Here is a 20,925-nt window from a genome sequence, read left to right as displayed (position 1 = left end):
TTCATGCATAAGTCTTTCAGGCGGCTTTTTTTTTTTTTTTTTGAGCTACAGACAGTCCCTAGTTCTGTTGTTGCTTTTTTTTGTGGGCCTGTTAGCATTTTGTTTGACTGATTCTGGATGTCCATCAATCTGAGTTTCTGTGTCTCTTAGTGGATGAAAAAGGCACCTTTTGTAGGTGGCAGTGTAACCCAACAGTGTCTGCTTTCCTGTTCCCTCAATGGACTCCAAGAAATGAATTTTGCGGTAAATGCAAAAATCCATTTTTTTTTTTCTGGATTGTTGAAGTCTTGCCACTTGTCCATTCTTGGTCTTCTACTTTTTGTTGTTTTAAAGTGGGTGCAGGGAACACCTTTTCTCAGCACCCTCACATTAGCACATGGGCTATATGTCCCAGAAATCTGTGTGATTCGAGATGCTGGAGTCATGGACACTGTGCTGTTTGGGCCCAAAGTAAAGCACATTTGTTATGGTGGCTACGGCACTGCATCATCCCTGTAGTGCTGAAAACTACAGGAGAGTTTAAGATGTTCACAGAAAGCCATAGCTAGAAAATAAACCATGTTGTCCTAAATGCAGTACAGGGACCTAAAAAAAGTGAGAATCAGGACCTCCTCAGTTGCAACAATCAGACCAAAAATGCAAAGGAGTTCTGGTTTAATTTGTTTTATTTTGCTTCAGAACTCCAGAAGTTTAACAATTTTGTGTGTGTGTGTATGTTACACGAAGACGTTAGCGATAAGTTCTATATTGCTGCAGAAGTGCATAACTCTGGATTACTTGCTTTTTAGATCCAATTTGGAATTTGCACATCTTCAATCCAGAGACCCCAGAACATGCAGCCAGCCTCAGAGAAGCAAGTCTCAGCCGGACTTTCACAAAGCAAAAACTGGTGAGGCTACTGCATGTAGTACAAACCCTCCTTTTATAAAGGTATTGAAAATTAACTTTATTTTCCTGTTCCTTTTAGTTCCATTATCCTTTGACCTTAAAACAATCAATCAAAATCTGTTGGTTACCTGCAATCGAAAATGTGTCAAATATGTAGAAGATCCAATAAGTCGATTTCCATGCGCTGAAAGGTTTGACTCAAAGCCTTGTGTTTTGGCTAATGCTGGATTCAGATCGGGGAGGTATTACTGGGAAGTGGAAGTGGGAGGTGGCATATATTGGACTATTGGGGTTGCTAAATCGTCTGTACGCCGCAAAGGACCATTTAGAATTGAGCCCAATGGTGGAATATGGGCAATAGGTCTCCTTGGCATGTATATGGATCGATACTATGCCTTCACCAATCCTGATACCCTCCTAAATCCTCGGGAACACCCTGAAAGGATTGGGGTCTACCTAAATTGTGATGAAGGCTGTGTTTCTTTTTACAATGCTCTCAACTTTGAACACCTTTTCACATTCAAATCTCTCCAGGTTCATGATAAAATATTCCCATTTTTTTGCGTGGGCGCTGTGGGAACAGAATTGAGACTTGACGACGAATAGATTTCTACATTTTTTTTTTTAACTCCTTGCTGTATGTGCCAACATACCAAAGATGCATGTCTTTTCATACTATTTCACTTATGTGGCAATGGTCTTTTTGCAAAAAATAACTTTTAAAATACTATGCTAGTTAATGAATTCTATGTTTTTAACTTATTTTTTAGGTATTTTTAAATTCAGAGTTTTTTTGTAATTTGTACAACGAGTGAAGTATTACTATATTGTACATTTTTAAAGCCTAAGTTTGCCTAAAACAAAAAATAGAACATTAGCACAAGGGATTATGCTTATCGCCAGCGAGATGTGTCCCTTGTGCTGCTGTGTCCTTCTTTTGCCGAAATCTTCCTCTTCCAATAAACCCCCTTCTACTGCAGCCATAAGCTTCTGTTGCAGTGAGCGTTATTCGAACTAAGGGGCTTTGACAGGCACCCATCTAGATTACACTACTATGCCTGCCCTTTATGCCCAGTTTAACCTTTCATAGAAACTGTACTGCAGTAAAACAAGATTTGACTGGAGGACAAGTGGATGATTAATAGGTCAGCTAGGTCAGCCCTCTCCATTCATGGAGCTATATTATCTATCATTGGAGGAGCTGGGTGAAAAGGGCGGGCATAGTGTGGCACTCTTGATAAGTGCCTGCTACAGCCCCTTAGTTCTATTAACCCCGTCACAATGGAAGATTACATGGATGGGAGCATCAGAGGCTAAAGATTTTGGTGAAAAGGAGGACACCGCAGTGCAAGAGACGCATCTCACTAAAGATAAGTAATGTCCCTTGAACTGATTTTTTTGTTTTAGGTAACCATAGAAATATCCAATATGAGATTTAGAAATATTCTTTCTTCTTCGTTCATTGACGGACACAGCTCCTGATTCTCCTTAACCATTGGGTTATACTGCCCCATACAGGAGTAGGACACTAGGCAGGAAGAAGCTTGACTACGCCTTGGACAGTCCAATGGGCTTTATACCCACACTCAGCTATAGGCACTCTGTTTTTTTTCTGTCTAGTCAGGAGTAAGGACCTAGTTCCTTGCTGGGATCTCTGGTCCTGGCAATGTTTTTCCTGTTAATTGGATTTTTTCTTATCTTTGTTCTTTTGTCCCTGTGAGAATCTACTATCAACTGCCAGACTGGATAATCTAGATCCAGAGGATCCCCCCCCAGTCTGGCCAGCAAGCACATGCAGGCCTCAGCTCCACGCTAGGTCGGCCACGACCTAGCCCCACTGGACAGAGGCTGGCCTGCGAGTCAAACGTCTCACAAGGGTGCGTACCACCTGGCCTCGGCCTGAGTGGCGGTGTTCCTCCTGGCCTCGGCCTGAGTCGCGGTGTTCCTCCTGGCCAGCAGCCTCCCACATTCCGATGGAGCAGTGGTCTGTCAGGAGCAGTGCCAACTGTGTTCCTGCTATGGTAAGAAGCTATCCCCCCCTCTAACCCTGGAGGATTTTTGGGGTGGACGTGGGCCCTCCCTGGGACGGTGGGACCCTGAGTCTCCCCCCCCCCCCCCCCAGCCATCAAAAAATGTGGTGGTCACTGTGGGTCTTCTGGCTCCTCCCCCACCTACCCTCCCTGAGTGAAGTTATGAGCTGGCTTTTGCTACATGCTCTTATTGGGAACTTGTTGGAGTTGCTACTGACCAGGTTTTTCCTGGTGCACAATGGGGGGTTAAGCACGGTTCCCTCGCTCACCCTGAGGGTTGGTGACTAGTGCAGGGATGTCCTCTGGGCTCCCTGCTACAGTTGTTGGGCTGGGGGAGGGATGGTTTGGCATCCTGCGGGTCCGCGCCTCACGTGGCCGGATCCCGCCAAAAATTTAAGCAGCGGATTTGTGGCCTACTGGTCTGGAGTTGTGGGGTGGCTGAAGCCACTACTACCCTCTGTTTGGGAAACCACCCTCCCCTCTGCTGCCCCTGGGTGGTCGGCTCTGTTGAGGCTCGTACCCAGATGGCTGGGCATCCACAAAAATTTAGGCCGCGTCTTGCGGCCTACTAAGCCTCTGTTGGGGGGGGGGCAGCCCCAGTGACCCTGGCTGGGATGAGTGCACATGTGGCTGGGCCTCCACACAAATTGAGGCCGGGGCTTGTGGACTACTGGCCATGTGGCCAGCAATGTGGGAATTAAAAAACATTATTTTAATACTGAAGTGTGCAATAGTGATGGACTCTCCGTTTTACAACATCAAGGAGACAATGATGATCCCTATTTTACATTTAGAGAACAATGTGCACTGGGTGAATTAGAAGATCTGTCACGAGAAAATTCAATAGATAATAGTAATTACCTCTCGTTAGAGTGTGTATCTGTTAGACCATTTAAAATACGCTCAGACTTCTATCCCATCAGTGCCCGCTATGCAGAAATGGATAAATTCTAAAAACGTGTTGAAAGGGATCTAGTGTCACTGTCCGCACGTGTTCTCAATTACGCTGGTGCACACCGTGAAATTTATCCCTATTGGAGAGGAAAGCTCTCAAAATACTACAGGATGATGAGTCCATTGTTGTTCATAATTCTGATAAGGGAGGTTTGGTGGTGGTTTTTGGAATGGATATGTACAGGCGAGAGGCAGAGAGAACTTTTAGATCCTAAAACCTATATGAGATTAAAGAGTGATCCCACAAAGAAATTTAAGGTGTTATCTAATTTAGTGCAGGAAAGGGTTAAACTGTGAGTTTTCAGTGAGCAGTTTGCTAGTAACCTTATTCCTGACTGCCCTATTGCACCTATTTTCCACCACCTCCCAAAAACCCACAAGGGGTTGGCTTCACTACAAGGTAGACCTATCATTGCTGGTATTGGTTCTTTTAATGAGAGACTGGGTCAATGGCTTGACCACAATTTACAACCTTTGGTGGTCAAACTACCTAGCTATTTGAAAGACACTAACCATCTTCTTAGCATTGTAAGTGCCACCCAGTGGGATCAGGGTTCTATGTGGGTGACCTGTGATGTATCCAGCCTCTATTCCTCCATCCCTCATCATTTAGCCATTGAAGCTATTGATTTCTATTTTGGACACTATACTGATTTTTCCATTGAAATTTGTATATTCATTTTGGATGTTTTACAGTATTTGTTGAATCATAATTTCTTTACATTCAATGGTGAATGGTTCATCCAACGCTGCGGCGCAGCGATGGGTGCCAAATTTTCACCCTCTTTGGCCAACTTATATATGGAATGGTGGGAGCGTTGGTACATTTATGGTATGCAGAATCCGTTTAGACCTTTCATTGTGGATATTGAGATGGGCTCTATGGACAGTTTTTTTTTTTTTTTTTTTTATTTGAATGACAACAACCTTAATTTGATCTTCACTGGACAGTGTAGTGTTTCAGATATTTGTTTTCTAGATGTGCATCTGTATGGAGATGATAATAGGATTAATACCAGTCTGTATAGGAAACCACTCTCGGGTAATACCCTATTGATGGCTGCATCTGGTCATCCACGACACACCATCAAGGGGATCCCCGTGGGACAATTCCTTAAAGTAAGAAGGATTTGTAGTGATCAATGTTCTTATGAACAGGAGATCAAAGTACTCTATACCTGTTTTCTTCAAAGGGGATATCCTAGATGGATGCTTGATGGGGCTTTGTGTATTGCTAATTCTAAAACGAGAGAGGATCTTTTACAGAAGAATACATCTAGGATCCATTGCCCTAATAATAAGAAACTTAATAAAGACAAACTTACACTCAGTACACCATATAGCGCAGAATTCAATGAAATCAGGGGGATTATTCACAAATGTCTCCCTATCTTGATGGAGGGCAACATTTTTGCACATCTTTTGAAGGATGGCATTAATGTTGTCCCAAGAAGGGCACCTACTTTAGGTCACTCCCTTTCTTTAATCCCAGGGTTTCACGGTCTCTTACGTGGTTACACTTTAACCACTTAAGCCCCGGAAGATTTTACCCCCTTCCTGACCAGGGGGTATTTTGCGATTCGGCACTGCGTGACTTTAACGGACAATTGCGCGGTCGTGCGACGCTGTACCTAAACGAATTTGACGTCCTTTTTTTCCCACAAACAGAGCTTTCTTTTGGTGGGATTTGATCACCTGTGCGATTTTTTGATCATGTGCTATAAACAAAAAAACAGCGTCAATTTTGCAAAAATAACTATTTTTCTAATTTTTTTATATGAAATTCCCCCCCAAAAATGTAAAAATCAAAATTTTTTAACATTTTCGGCCAATTTGTTTTATGCTACCTATGTTTGGTAAAAAAAATTGCAAAAAGCGTATTTTGATTGGTTTGCGCAAAAGTTATCGCGTTTACTAACAAAGGGAAAGATTTTTGCAATTATTTTTTTTTTTTTTAACGCGTAATGGCGGCGATCTGCGATTTTTTTTTTTTTTTTTTTTTTTTTTTTTTTTTTTGCGGTACTGCGACATTGCGGCGGACAGATCGGACCCTTGATTGACATTTTTGACACTTTTGGGGTTACCAGTGACATTACTGCCGTAATCCGTGCTATACATATGCACTGTTACTGCAAAATTACACTGGTAGTGAAGGGGTTAACTTTATTTGAGAGGGAGGGGCTGTGTGTGTCCCTAGGGGCGTGATTCTAACTGTGATTGGCTGTCTGGTGAGCTGTAGAAACAGTGATCAACGGTTCTACATAGTAGAACCGTGTGATCACAGTTTCTACACAGGGGAGAATGACAGGCGGCTTGTTTACACTAGCCGCCTGACTTTCTCCCTCTGCAGCGGCGATCGCAGAGTGACCGGCGGACATCTGGTCCGCCGGTCACACGCGCGGGGGGTCCGTGCCTGCGGCGGCGCGCGCTCGCTCCCTAGACCCTCACAGGCTAGCGACGTAGATCTACGTCACTTTGCCTGTGAGGGGCTGACTTCCGACGTAGATAGTCGTTAGGCAGTCGGCAAGTGGTTAAGGGCAACTGTAAATGTGGAACAAATGGATGCTTTTGCTGTAAACACAATATTAGAGATGACACTATGCATTCCTATTCTACGGATAAAACACACAAGATTTATTCTTTTTTTAATTGTAACATGGAATATGTTATATATATTACATGTCGCCAGTGTAATGTCCAATATATAGGGCGCACTACTAGTCGCCTTAGATAGGTTTTATGAACATCTGAACAGTATATAGAGAGAAAATGTCTGACAAATGTTGAACGACATTTTAACCAACGTCATGATGGTGATATTTCTTTAGCTGGGGTTCAGATTATTGAGCGGGTTAGTGTACCAAAAAGTGGGGGGGAGGTGTGATGTCTTTAAACTTCTCTGTAAAAGGGACGTTTTTTGGATAGATCAGTTTAAGACACGTATACCGTATAGATTGAACTATGAGTGGGATATCACAAATTTTTATGATTAAATTGGCAATATGCTCCTTTTTTTGGCGCTTTGATTCTCTTCCTTTTCTGGTTGCTCCTCTTGGTTCTAATTTTATTTATTGTTGGAGAGTTGTTATGCAACATTTTAGCTAGGGTGCCCAATTCGATCGGCAGCGACATTGTCTGGTGTGTGGTATCGGTAATTTTACTTGATCACACCCAGTGATGTCTGCTGTCTGTATGTTGTTCGGCGTCTTATCTGACTGACAATTCTGGTCTATGGACTAGTCTTCTAAGTAGGCCTTCTCTGATCTCCCCTTTGTTGGGGATCGCCTGTTTGGAGCTTCCTTGGATGACATCTTTAAGTGTCTCACAGGGGGAAGAGTACTCTTCTTCCACAGGCTACCAAGGGCAAGGAGCCCCATCGTAGACAGTAATTTGGTCCAGCTACAAGATCTAGTTTTGGTCTTTTCCTCCTGAAAGGTTCTTCCCTTCCAACCTGCACTTGTCCCCTATGGAATCACTTTGGGGCAGTGCAAGACTTGTTACTTCATGGGGTAATTGTCTCTGTTCCTACTTCGGAATGTTTTCAGGGGTTTTACTCAAACCTGTTTACAGTTCCCTGGAAGGAAGGCAAAGGTACGTCCAATTCTGGACCTCAAGGGGCTAAACTGCTTTGTGCGGGTACAGAAGTTCTGAATAGAGTCCCTACTTCTGGGGGATTTTCTCGCTTCTATCGACATCAAGGACACCTACCTTCACATTCCAATATGTGCCCGTCACCAGCGCTTTCTCCACTTTGCCGTGGGCGAGGAGCATTATCAGTTTGTGACGTTTACTTTTGGTCTCACCTCCGCTCCTCGGGTCTTCAAAAAGTGTTGGCCCCCGTGCTAGCATTGTTGCGTCAGCGGGGGATCGCGGTACTGGGGTACCTGGACAATCTTCTGCGAGCAGAGTCTCCGACTGCTCTGATGGACACCTTGGAGATTACGCTGGGATTCGGCCTCAGCCAGAGTATTGCTTCATCTGGAAAAACTACAGAAATTGCAGGAGGCAATTGAGTCTGTTGTCAAGCAGACGGTCATCCCTCCTGGCTTGCATGCGGGTGCTTGGCCTGATGGTGTCTACCTTCGAGGTGGTTTTGTTTGCACTGCTCCACATAAGATCTCTGCAACAAAAAAATTCTGGTGAAATGGAACAAGAATCCAGTCTCTAGAGGTGGATTCATTCTCCGGTACTTCGACAGGGAAATCCTTCTCCCTCTGTACTGGGCAGTTGTCACTATAGATGCCAGCCTGTCTGGGTGGGGAGGCGTCCTTGGCACAGCTTGTGCTCAGGGGGCCTGGACTCGGAAAGGGTCAGGACTGCCAATCAATGTACTGGAACGCAGAACGAGCAGACTTTGTCTGGATCATTGGACAATTCGTCTTCAGGGGTGTCTGGTATGGCCATGGCCTATGTCAATCACCAGGGGGGCACAAAAAGTGTCCTGGCAGATCGGGAAGTATCGGGCATTCTAAGGTGGTCAGAATGATTGTTCCTGCTCTCTCTGCTGTACACATTCCATGGAAGGTACAGAGATTTGTGGCATGGTCTCGGGATCCTCTGGCCGATGCCAAAGACGCATTAGTGGCTCCTTGGTGTCAGTATCGTTTTGATTTATCCCTTTCCCCCTCTCAAACTTCTGCCAAGACTCCTGTGCAGGATCGAGGCAGCAAGGAATTTCCGGTTTTTCTGGTGGCTCCAGACTGGCCTCGCCGGTCTTGGTATGTCGATCTGGTACGGCTGGTTGCTGATGTTCCTTGGAGACTTCCTCTCAGGGAAGATCTGCTATCTCAATGACAAGTCTTCTATCCTGCTTTACAGTCACTAGTTTTAACAGCTTGGCTGTTTAAAGCCAGGTGCTGAAGGATAGAGGTTTGTCTGAATCTTTGATTCCTACGCTGTTAAAGGTTAGAAAATCTACCTGTAGGAAGATCTACTATTGTATTTGGAAGAAGTACATTGCGTGGTGTGAGCTTTTTGGGGTTCTCCCTCGCTCCTTTTTGGTGGCTCAGATCTTGGCTTTCCCCCAACCCCCCGTTGAGCAGCGCCTTGCCTTAAGTACCATCAAGAGTCAGGTTTCGGCCTTGGCGGTTTTCTTTCATCGTCCATTGGCCACACTTTCCTTGGTGTGTACCTTTATCCAGGGAGCTTGACACTTGGTTCCTCCAGTGCGGTCTCCATTACCTCCATGGGTCCTCAAATTGGTGTTGTCGTTTATCCGGGAATCTCCCTTCGAAAATATCAGGAGGTTCTCCTGCTTACGTTCTCCCACAAGGTGGCCTTTTTGGTGGTGATTACTTCTGCGTGCAGGGTGTCAGAGCTAGCAGCGTTGTCTTGCCGTTCACCTTACCTGTTGGTTTACAGAGCTAAGGTGGTTCTTCGTCCCTGCCTGTTGTTCCTTCCAAAGGTCGTCTCTGATTTCCATTTGAAGACATTGTGTTGCCTTCCCTATGTCCCAGGCATCCTAAGGTAATTGCTCTCTATTCCCTGGATGTCATTCGGCGATTAGGGTGTAACCTGGCAGCTACTAGGTCTTTGAGGAAGTCAAACTCACTATTTGTACTCACGGTTGAACCTCAAAAAGGGTTGGCCGTTTCTGCTGCGACCATTTCCAGATGGATCAGACAGACAGTGTTTCAGGCCTATTCTATTCCTCCTTTCCCTGTTAGGCACACTCTACTCGGGCACTTGGTGCCTCCTTGGCCTTCTGTCATCAGGCATCAGTAATGCAGATTTGCAAGGCAACCATCTGGTTGTCTGTGCACACTTTTACAAAGTATTATAAAGTGGATGTGTTGGCATCTTCTTTTGGCTGCGAGTTTTTGCAGGCTGCTGTTTGGAGGGCCTGGTCCTCTTTCAGGGTGTATTGTATTTTTTTCAGGTGAGCTCCAGTTGTTTTGGTTGAGCTCCATGTTACCTGGTTGACTATGGTTAGCCTTGGGGATTTTTTTCTGCTGTTTTCCCACCCCTCGTGTTTAACACTGCTTTAGGACGTCCCAATGGTTAAGAATCATCAGGAGCTGTGTCTGTCAATGAACGAAAGAGAAAATGGGATTTTTGACTTACCGTAAAATGTATTTTTCTGATGTTCATTGACGGACACAGCACCCACCCCTCTGTGGAGTTGGCTTTTTTCTGACACTGCTTGTATCAAAACGGAGAGCCTATAGCTGAGTGTGGGTGTATACCCCCCTGGGACTGCCCATAGACGTCAAGCTTTTTCCTGCCTAGTGTCCTACTCCTGTAGAGGGCAGTATAACCCAATGGTTAAGAAGAATCAGAAGCTGTCCCTCAATGAACATCAGAGAAATGGATTTTACGATAAGTCAAAAATCCGACTTTTATGGTCCTTGTATATGTGTAACTTGTTGTTGTGTTATCCATTTTACTTTGTTTTACTGCCATTGTACAGTGTAGCAACAAAAGAAGAACTGCCTGTAAATGTCCAAGCTGTAGGTTTTTATTTTTTTGTGCAGAAAGACACTGTCACGTTGCCTGAAGTGATAGTATTTTTGCAGTGAGGCCCCCTGATTCACCTTAAATTTAATAAAAAAAGATTTAAGGTTATTTGGTAAAACTTTAAAAAATTTAGGTCATGTAACACTATTTAACCACCTTAATACTAGGCATTTCACCCCCTTCCTACCCGGCTAATTTTCAGTACTTACACTTTGAATGAGAATTACTCAGTCATGCAACACTGAACCCAAATTAATTTTTTTATTTTTTTTTAACACAAATACATAAAACCCCAAAACATTATATATTTTCTGAAAGTGGGCACTGTAGAGAATAAAATACTGGTAGTTCCAATTATGTCACACAATATTAGTGCAACAGCTTATGAAACACAAACTTTCAGTAAAAAAAAAAAGGAAAACACTGAAATTAATTTTAGGGCAAATAAGCACAATATATTACCCCCATTTTTTGGTAAAAAATAAAAGATAAGTGACGAATAAATAGATATCTAACATGTCAATCCTTAAAATTGCGTGCGCCCATGAAACGGCGACAAATTTCAGTACCATATATTCTTCATAGGCGACTTTTTAAAATACCCTACAGGTCAGCCGTTTTGAGTTAACCGTGAATAATGGGCCTCACTCCAACACGTGCATGTATGTGGGGGAGGGGGGTTCAAATAAATTTTTGGAGGGGATTTTCATCTCTGTGCTTCTAATTTTTTTATTTTTTTTCCTTTTCTTACTAAATTTTTAAAAAAGTCCCCAATGTGAGGCATTTTTGGTAACAGGCTCTCTTTAACAAGAGTCCTTTTAGACCCCTGATGTCTCACCTGCCCTGCGATGTGCACTGAATTAGTTCCTTCAGCCATGAATGTTCATTGGTCTTTCTACCCGGCGGGATCCTTTCAATGGACACTTGGAGCCCAGCAAAGATGGCGGTGGTGGGCCCCACAGTAACAGGGGTGTGTGGAAGCAATCTGACAGCTGTGTAGCCCGCGTAGCGCTTCCACACGCTTCTATCTGACAGCCGGCTTGTCAGATTTACACACACTCCCAGCGGCTTCAGTCCAGAGAGTGGGTGTAAAACCCAATTCAACAGTTAATGCTTTCACCAACAGCATTCTGCAGTCTTTCCTTGTCCCTGGCAGCAGTCTCCAATCATCCCTTTTATCCCTCCCACAATCTGCACTTTTCAATCCTTTCTTGATAGCACTGTCTAACCTTCATTTGATCTGTGTACCTGCACTTTTGCTCTGTCCCAGTCTGGGAAGCTGCAGTTGCTAGTTCTGCCTGTGCCTAATGCTTTGCTATCATTTCCTGCTCCCACTGCTGTCCCGAAGCCCAGGACACTCTGCACCATCAGCTTGCTCAGCAGGGAAGGTGTGACTGATATTTTGGTGTGGCTGGTTGGAGCTATCCCTGATTGGCCAGGGTTCCCTCTGGTACAGGCAAGCATGCTGGGATTTAAACTTGTAGCCAAGTAACTTTTGCCTCTGCAGTTACAGCAGCCACTATGCCAAAGAATACCACAGCAAGACCTGCAGAGCTGTAGCAGCTGTGAACTCTAGGACATATTTCTTGCAGGCTAGTCCTCTCTCACTTAATAAACATTTCCACACCTGTATTCCTCTCCTGCACATATTCCCTGCTGTCATATCCTCCACATTCCCTGCACATATATTCCTGCTGTCATATCCTCCACATTCCCTGCACATATTCCCTGCTGTCATATCCTCCGCACTTTTCTTCCACGCATACTGCTAGCCAAAATTTCTCCAGTCTGTTGTGATTCCCTCTGTATTCTGCTCCTGCACATGCTGACCTCTGCAAACATACACTTGTCTGCTGTGATCCCTTTTTACTTTTTTTGCACATATTTCCAATTTTCATATCTTACACATTTCTCTCCTGCACATACAGTCTGCTTTTATACCCTCTGCACTCCTCTCCTACATATATTTTTCAGTATGATACCCTGTGCACTGCTCTCCTACATGTACTGGCCACTGTCAAACCCCTCTGCGCTCCACTCCCGTTCTTATGCTGACTTTGCCCATCACAGAGATCTTTTTTCCTTTTACGACGACCTACTTGGAGAAAGAAGAAAGAGAATACAAACTCACACAGCAAAATTATTGTTGCTGTGCCCAAACTTTCCCACAACCATGACTGACTAATCATGATCATGTGATCTGCATCCACAAAGCGATTCAGGGCTACCTTTGCAAGGTAGAGTGACAAGGTTTCTCTAAATGCGCAACAGAGCAGGGGGCTTTGTTGAATGCTAGACATAGTAAGTTCCTACATACTTGTACACAGTGCCATTGCTGGGGATAGTTTGCTTTCTAATGCCTGGGTAGGTTAGAATAAGGCATTCATTTTTTAGTACACAGAAACTGTACACAGAAACTGAATAACCATTTGACCCCTGAAAGATTTACCACCCTTCATGACCAGGCCATTGCTTGCTTTTTGGCACTGCATTACTTTAACCACTTCCCACCCAAGGACGTGCCCGTACGTCCTTGGGTTTCAGTGGGTATACCGGGATGATGCCTGCACCTACAGACATCATCCCAGCACCGTTATTTTCAGGCTGCGATTCTCTACAAAGCAGAAGGGATCTGAGTGGCTAATTAGCCACTCAAACACTTCTGTGGGTGGCGGAAGGCGGTTGCTGCGGAAGGGGGTTGCGCCCTCCTCCATTCGCGGCCTCTCCCCGGCTCACCGGTTCCATCGTGGAGGCCCAGAGCAATGCTGCAATGGCCCCTTTGTTTACCTGACCACCAGCGTCCAGAGAAGCAAACGATCGGACCAATCTAATAGACCCCAAATCTCTCCATAAATAGGCATGTCATGGCCCATGCTATCACAATGGATGTTATTCATCCCTTCTGATAGCAATAAAGTTTGTCCAAAAAAAATAAATGCATTTTAAGCCCCCATGCACACTGGACGTTTTTGGAGCTGCTGTTAGCAGCGTCAGACGTTTTTTTTTTTTTGCAGCTGCAGAACACCCATCCATTTTATACTATGGACTCATGCACACATAGAGCTTTTAGGAGCTCCAAGTGGCATAGGCATTTTACAGCTCCAAAAAAAAACCCAGGACCTGTGCGTTCTGGAGCTGCAGCGTCAAGCTGTAAAAACGTCTGACGCTGCTAAAGGCTGAATAACGTTGCTTAACGTGCGTTAAGCCACGTTATACGTTTTTTTTCTTCCATTCAAAATCAATGATTCCCTATGGGAACCCTTTTGACTTGAATGGAAGGCGTCAGGATGATCCAACTTGCAGTGCGACTTGCGCTGTGAGAATCTTGAGGGGGGAACTCCACGCCTCATCAACATGGGGGCAAGGTGCTTTGGGGTGGGGGGGTGCAGAGCCCCCCCTGCCCCAAAGCACCCACACCCCCCCATGTTGAGGGCGTGTGGCCTGGTATGGTCCGGGGGGGTGGGGCCGCTCGCTCGTCCTCTCCCCTTTCCTGGGCTGCATGCTCGGATAAGGGTTTGGTATGGATTTTGGGGGGGGGGACCCCACGCCGTTTTTTTGGCATGGGGCTACCCTCAAATTCCATACCAGACCCGAAGGGCCTGTTTTGGAACCTGGGGGGGGACCCCATGCTGTTTTTTTCCCATTTTGGCGTGGAGTTCCCCCTCAGGATTCTCACAGCGCAAGTCGCATCATCCTGATCCGACTTGCGATGCGCCTTCCATTCAAATCAATAGGCTTTCATAGGGAACCATTTATTTTGAATGGAGGCAGAAAAAACGCTGCTAAAAGCGACGTGGCCAAACGTGCAATAACGCAAATGGAAAAAGCTACTACAAGCACGTTTTTACAGCTGCTTTTTCCTGGCATTAGAAGGGGCTCTGCAGCTCGTTTTTTCTGACGCCCAGTGTGCATGAGGGCTAAAGCGTGACATGTTAGGTATCTATTTACGTGACGTGACATTTCACATTATACAAAAAAATTGGGCTAACTTTACTGTTTTTTTGTTTTTTATTCATGAATGTGATTTTTCCCAAAAAATTGCATTTAAAAAAACGCTGCGCAAATACCGTGTGACATAAAAAATTGCAACACACACTATTTTATTCTCTGCTAAAAAATATATATATATATATATATATATATATATATATATATATATATATATATATATATATATAATTGGGGGTTCTAAGTAATTTTCTAGCAGATTTTTACATGTAGGAGCGAAGTGTCAGAATAGGCTTGGGAAGGAGGTGGTTAACTGACAATTGCACGGTCATGCAACACTGTACACAAAAAACAATATATCATTTGGTGGTATTTCATCACCACTGGGTTTTTTTAAGCTATAAATGAAAAAAAAGACCAAACATTTTGAAAAACAAATAATATTTCTCTAGCGCTCATCGACAGACGTAGTCCTCGGTGATACACCACCTTCGGGTTATGTTACCTCCGCAGGAGCAGGACTAGACAGGAAATTAAAAAGCTCTGGCCACACCCTAGGGGCAGTCCCAGAGGGTATATCCTCTCTCTCTCTGCCTCAGCAAATCAGTTATTTTCTGTCTAGTTAGGAGTAAGGACCTAGACACCTTGCTGGGATCTTAGGTCCTGGCAAGATTTTTTTCTTAAAAAGATTTTTTAGACAGCTTTTTTCTCCAGTGTTCCTGTGAGATCTTCAAGCAAGAAAGCTGAACTGGGCGACGGGCTGGATGTTGAGATCCGGTGGTTACCCCAGTTCAGCCTACGAGCGCGTGCAGGCCATAGCTCCGCGCTGGGTCGGCCGCGACAAAGTCCCATTAAAGGACTGTCCACGCGAGTTAAACGTCTCGCTGAAACGCCAAAGACCATGAGTCACGGCGTCCGTATCGGTCGACAGCCCTCCCGCCCCGGTGGAGAGGGGTACTGTCAGGAGTTGGTGCCCGCCTGGTTCCGGTATGGTGAGTAGTATGTTCCCCCTTTTTCCCTGACGGGTTTTGTGGTGAACGCGGGCCCTCTCTGTATGGTAAGAAAGAGTCCTTTCTATCCTATAACATATCACAAATCCTCCTACTTTGAGTGTGATTTATGTGTGCAAAAGCCAGGAGGCTTGGCTTGGGAGCTAACAATCTATTGTATACATGTTTTAAAGATGTAATCTGTGGCATTCTGGGAATCTTATGGGTTAAGTATAAGCTACCTACCAGTCAGAAGCCACGGACATGTAGACTGCCTTCCTAATCAGATCTCCAGCTAATAGCAGGCCTCCCGAACGGCCACGCGGTCCGCCAGGGCCGGTACCGCCAACCACGCCATATCCCCATGCAGAGAGAGTGTTGTGTGCCCTGCAGCACACCGCTATTCAGTTTAGGCCGCCGCCATTTTTTTTGCTGGATCGCACGAGCCGCCATTTTGGCGTAGCCTCGTGTCTCCAGCATGGGGGCGGCCATGTTTGAGGTGATCCTACACCTCGTGGAGCGGGGGAGGCGCCGGAAGGCGTGCAGAGGGGCGGAGCCGCCTCCTTTCTTCCTGGGCAGCCAGCCAAGAGACTTCCTGTTTGTCAAGACAGCGCTGTAAGCTGTTGCAGTTTAACTCTGAGCATCAAGTGGTGAGCCTGGGGGTCTATCTCTCTCTCTCTCGATCGATAGGGATCCCTAAGCAGGTAACACTAAGGGGCTTTTTGTGGCGCTGGGGGTCAGAAAAGAAAAAAAAAAAGGTTTTTTTCTTTACTTTTGAATTATATTATCCAGGAAGTAACTGGAGTTATTATGGACCCTGCCACACATATTCCCCCACCTGTTTCCCTCGAGGGGGCCTCGGGACCCGCCGGTGCACAGAGTATAGAGTCATTTACAGCTATTTTGGAGTCTATGGTGGCTCGGGTGGAGGCGGCCTGTCAGGGACGGGGGTCTAGGAAGCGACCCCCGCCTACCCCTATACCATCTGACACCTCTGACTCAGATTCAGAGATGGTCACGGCAGTTGCAGGTTCCTCTGCAAGGGCTGTTATCCCAGGTAAAGCCCCCTCAGACAGTGAGGAGGACGCTTCTTCTCTTGCTATAATTCAGGAAGAAGCATTGGTGGACGCACTAGTTGTGGCAGTGCAAGAAACCTTAAAACTTGAGGCTTTACCGGCAGAGGCAACTGAAACAGAGAGGCCTTTTGGGACTAATAAGCCCATCAAGACGGCGAAGGCTTTTCCTGTACCTAAATGTTTTGGTAATCAGATTAAAGGAGAATGGGAGCATTCTAAACGTACCTTTACTATTTCCAAGCGTATTGCTAGACGCTATCCGTTTGAGGAATCCATCATTAAGAAATGGACGGTACCACCAGTCGTGGATCCGCCTATTTCCAGGCTGAATAAAGCCACGGTTATTCCAGTGGAGGACACTTCGTCCTTTAAGGATCCGGTGGATCGAAAGATAGAAGCAGAGTCCCGCACTATCTTTTCTCTGATAGGGTCAGCATTTAGACCAGTAATCGTTATTGGTCTAGTTTCCCAGACACTTACGGAATGGGCGAAAATGGTACGCCAAGATCTTAGGGGAAAAGATATTCCCCAGGAGACATCTGATTTGATGGAACAGATCATACAAGGGCTACGGTTTATCTGTGACGCAGCCTTGGACACTACTCCCCTATTAGGGCATGCATCTAAGTTAGCAGTGATCCTCAGACGTGTGCTGTGGTTAAAATGCTGGTCAGCTGACCTAGGTTCCAAAAAGACCTTGACCAATCTCCCCTTTCAGGGGAATCGTCTATTTGGAGCCAACCTAGATGAAATCATTAAGGATGCCACTGGGGGCAAGAGCACTTTTTTGCCACAGGCTGCAAAAGCTAAGGGACCTCGCAACAAGCGAGGACCTTTCTTTACCGCCCATAAAGGGCGCCCGGCTGGTACTAGCGGGAAAGGCAAGACTCCTCCAGGAGGGTTCAAGAAGGGGACCAACCCAGCCAAACCCGAAGCAAAGGAGTACACAGCCTGAAGGTGCGCCCCCACCCGGTTTCAGGGTGGGGGGACGTTTTCACCGGTATTCAGGACATTAGATCGAGCATCAACCACTACTACCGGTGCGATTCTTCCCTTCCAACATTTAAGTACCACAGGAAGCGGTAGTTACCGTTCCCTGAAAAGATCTTTTCCTTTACCCTTTCCTAAGATTAGTCCCGATACCTCGCAGGAATCGGATCTGGTTGACCAGATAGGCCAAGTAGCCTCTAGTCGGGTGACTTCGGTCCCTGAGGTTCAACCAGAAAAGATCACCCTTCCTGATAGCAATCAGGTATCTGATAAATGTGTGGGAACAGAAAGCGACCAGACTTTCTCGGATGGTCGGGGCCAGATACCTCTAGGGACGCCTGGTTCAGATCCAATCAGCGCCAGTGGTCCTAGAAATTCTAGGCTGGCCTCCTCAAGCCGGCCTGGCCGACTTGGACATGTTAGTCGCAGACGTTCCGTGGGAACTTCGTCTCAGGGAGTGTCTGTGGTCTCAAGGACCAATTTACCTTCGTGCTTTACAGTCGCTGGTTTTAATGGCCTGGCCATTGAGACCCAAGTACTGAAGGACAGAGGTTTGTCTACTTCAGTCATTCCTACCCTTATTAAAGCAAGGAAAGCGACTTCCAGCAAAGTCTATTATCACACATGGAAGACTTATATTGCGTGGTGCGAATCTTTAGGATTTCCTCCACGTACCTATTCGGTGACTCGAATATTGGCCTTTTTGCAACAAGGGGTTGAGCAGAAGCTAGCCTTGAGCACCATCAAGGGTCAAGTTTCAGCATTAGCAATCTTCTTTCAGAAGCCTTTAGCTACCAAATCCTTGGTGCGGAATTTCATCCAGGGGGTGCGGCACCTGGCTCCTCCAGTCCGCGCGCCCTTACCGCCCTGGGATCTTAATTTGGTTTTGTCGGTTCTACAGAAACCTCCCTTTGAAAACATCAGGGAGATTCCCTTGCTTACTCTATCCCAGAAGGTGGCCTTCTTGGTGGCTATTACTTCTGCTCGCAGGGTGTCAGAACTGGCTGCATTATCATGCCAGTCACCATACCTAGTGATTCATAGGGATAAGGTAGTACTTCATCCTAAGCCATCTTTTCTTCCCAAGGTGGTTTCAGATTTTCATCTGAATGAAGATATTGTACTACCTTCCTTGTGTCCTCAGCCCAAGCATCATTGGGAACATGCGTTGCATTCCTTAGATGTGGTTCGGGCAATCAGGGTATACCTGAAAGCTACGGAATCATTCCGTAAGACGGATTCACTTTTTGTGATCACGGATGGCCCCAGAAAGGGTTTGCCTGCATCTGCCGCGACCATTGCCAAATGGATTAGACAGACGGTGGTACAGGCTTATTCTATTAAGGGTCAGAGTCCTCCGTTCCCTGTTAGGGCGCACTCCACTCGAGCGCTCAGTACTTCCTGGGCCTTTCGCCATCAGGCGTCAGTGGTCCAGGTATGTAAGGCGGCCACCTGGTCGTCGGTACATACCTTTACAAAATTCTATAAAATTGATGTGACGGCATCGGCGGATGCCTCATTTGGCCGCAAGGTTTTGCAGGCCGCAATTTGAGGAGACCGGTGGTCTACCTCGAGGGTTTTTTTCTGTTTGAAAAAAAAAAAAAAAAAACATTTTTGTTTTCTCTTTTTTTTGGTTGAGTCTCATCATTAAGGATGAGCATTGTAAACTTCTAGTTGGCACCGGTTGGGCCTTCTAGATTGGGATTGATTTCCATTCTCCCACCCCTCAGTTGTGATACTGCTCTGGGACGTCCCGAAGGTGGTGTATCACCGAGGACTACGTCTGTCGATGAGCGCTAGAGAAAAATGGATTTTTGTAAAATCTTACCGTAAAATCCTTTTCTCTTAGCTCATCGACAGACGTAGTCCCCGCCCCTCTGTTTTGGAGTTGGGTTGGGTTAAATTCTCTAAGCACTGCTTTTTCACATAACTGATTTGCTGAGGCAGAGAGAGAGAGGATATACCCTCTGGGACTGCCCCTAGGGTGTGGCCAGAGCTTTTTAATTTCCTGTCTAGTCCTGCTCCTGCGGAGGTAACATAACCCGAAGGTGGTGTATCACCGAGGACTACGTCTGTCGATGAGCTAAGAGAAAAGGATTTTACGGTAAGATTTTACAAAAATCCATTTATTTTTAATTTTCTGCTATAAAACATTCCCAAAAAAATGTAAAAAATCAAATTTCTTCCAAAATGTATACCAATACGTATTCTGCTGCATGTTTTTGTTAAAATAAAATCCCAATAAGCGTAAATTTGATTGGTTTGTGAACGTAATGGCATCTACAAACTATGGTATTTACAGTTTCTCACAAAAGTGAGTACACCCCCCACATTTTTGTAAATATTTTATTCTATCTTTTCATGTAACAACACTGAAGAAATAACACTTTGCTACAATGTAAAGTAGTGAGTGTACAGCTTGTATAACAGTGCAAATTTGCTGTCCCTTCAGGGTGGGGGGTCAGCCTTTTTGTGCTTAGAGCATAGGCCGCACACTGCATCAAATTGGTCTGCATGACTGTCATCCCAGAAAGAAGCCTCTTCTAAAGATGATGCACAAAAAAGCCCGCAAACGGTTTGCTGAAGACAAGCAGATTAAGGACATTGATTACTGGAACCATGTCATGTGGTCTGATGAGACCAAGATAAACTTATTTGGTTCAGATGGTGTCAAGCGTGTGTGGCGGCAACCAGGTGAGGAGTACAAAGTGTAAAAAAGAGAAAGGACCTGATGCACTACCAATAAAAGTGCTAAAAAAGAGATTGTGAGTGAGATACATTTTTTTATTTTATTTATTGAGATAGAATTTTTATCTCACTCATCTCTTTCTTAGCACTTTTATGGATATGGTTTATTTTGTGACAAATTTTCAATCACGTCATTTTTTTTACACTGTAGCACCTTATTGGAGTGTTTACACTGAATGTTTTTTAGTCTGATTGCATTCATTTATTTAAGTGACATGTTTTATGTTGCTTGTATTTAGAATATTTTGAATTTAGCGCTGATTTATTTACACTGATTTACAAAGTCAAGCGGGTCTTTGCTACAGTCAAGCGTGGTGGGAGTGTCATGGTCTGGGGCTGCATGAGTGCTGGGGAGCTACATGGCACTGGGGGGCTACAGTTATTTGAGGGAACAATGAATGCCAACATGTACTGTGACATACTAAAGCAGAGTATGATCCCCTCCCTTCGGAGACTGGGCCGCAGGGCAGTGTTCCAACATAACGACCCCAAACACACCTCCAAGACGACCACTGCCTTGCTAAAGCAGCTGATGGCAAAGGTGATGGACTGACCAAGCATGTCTCCAGACCTAAACCCTATTGAACATCTGTGGGGCATCCTCAAGTAGAAGGTAGAGGAGCGCAAGGTCTCTAACATCCACCAGCTCTGTGATGTCGTCATGGAGGAGTAGAAGAGGACTCCACACTGTCACTGTACACTGTTGACACTGCTGCTTTTACTAAGGAATGTAATGGTTTTTATTTGCTGCCGTCAGTTATCCATTGGCAAGCACCTGCTGATTGGCTTGTGCTGTGTGCCTGCCCCCTACCCCAAATTTCCTGATCACGTACTGGGTACGTGATC

The 20,925-nt window shown here is 45.3% G+C and overlaps 1 protein-coding gene across 1 annotated transcript in view; it reads left to right on the top strand.

The window, feature by feature from the left end:
- The window catches only part of LOC309545249 (E3 ubiquitin-protein ligase TRIM39-like), a gene marked incomplete at its 5' end in the record, with an annotated part of 49,620 nt that extends 48,017 nt beyond the window's left edge, over positions 1-1,603 (top strand). Inside the window, 2 exons of the mRNA XM_082244386.1 lie at positions 789-889; positions 968-1,603. Of these exons, the coding sequence (XP_082100512.1) occupies positions 789-889; positions 968-1,494 (628 nt within the window). The 3' untranslated portion in view covers positions 1,495-1,603. The remainder of the gene's footprint in view (positions 1-788; positions 890-967) is intronic.
- Positions 1,604-20,925: the final 19,322 nt, after the last annotated feature.

This window comes from Pelophylax lessonae, assembly GCF_965119305.1.
Source record: "Pelophylax lessonae genome assembly, chromosome: 2".
In the NCBI taxonomy this organism is placed as follows: Eukaryota; Metazoa; Chordata; class Amphibia; order Anura; family Ranidae; genus Pelophylax; species Pelophylax lessonae.
This window is presented reverse-complemented; position numbering and strand designations above follow the sequence as displayed.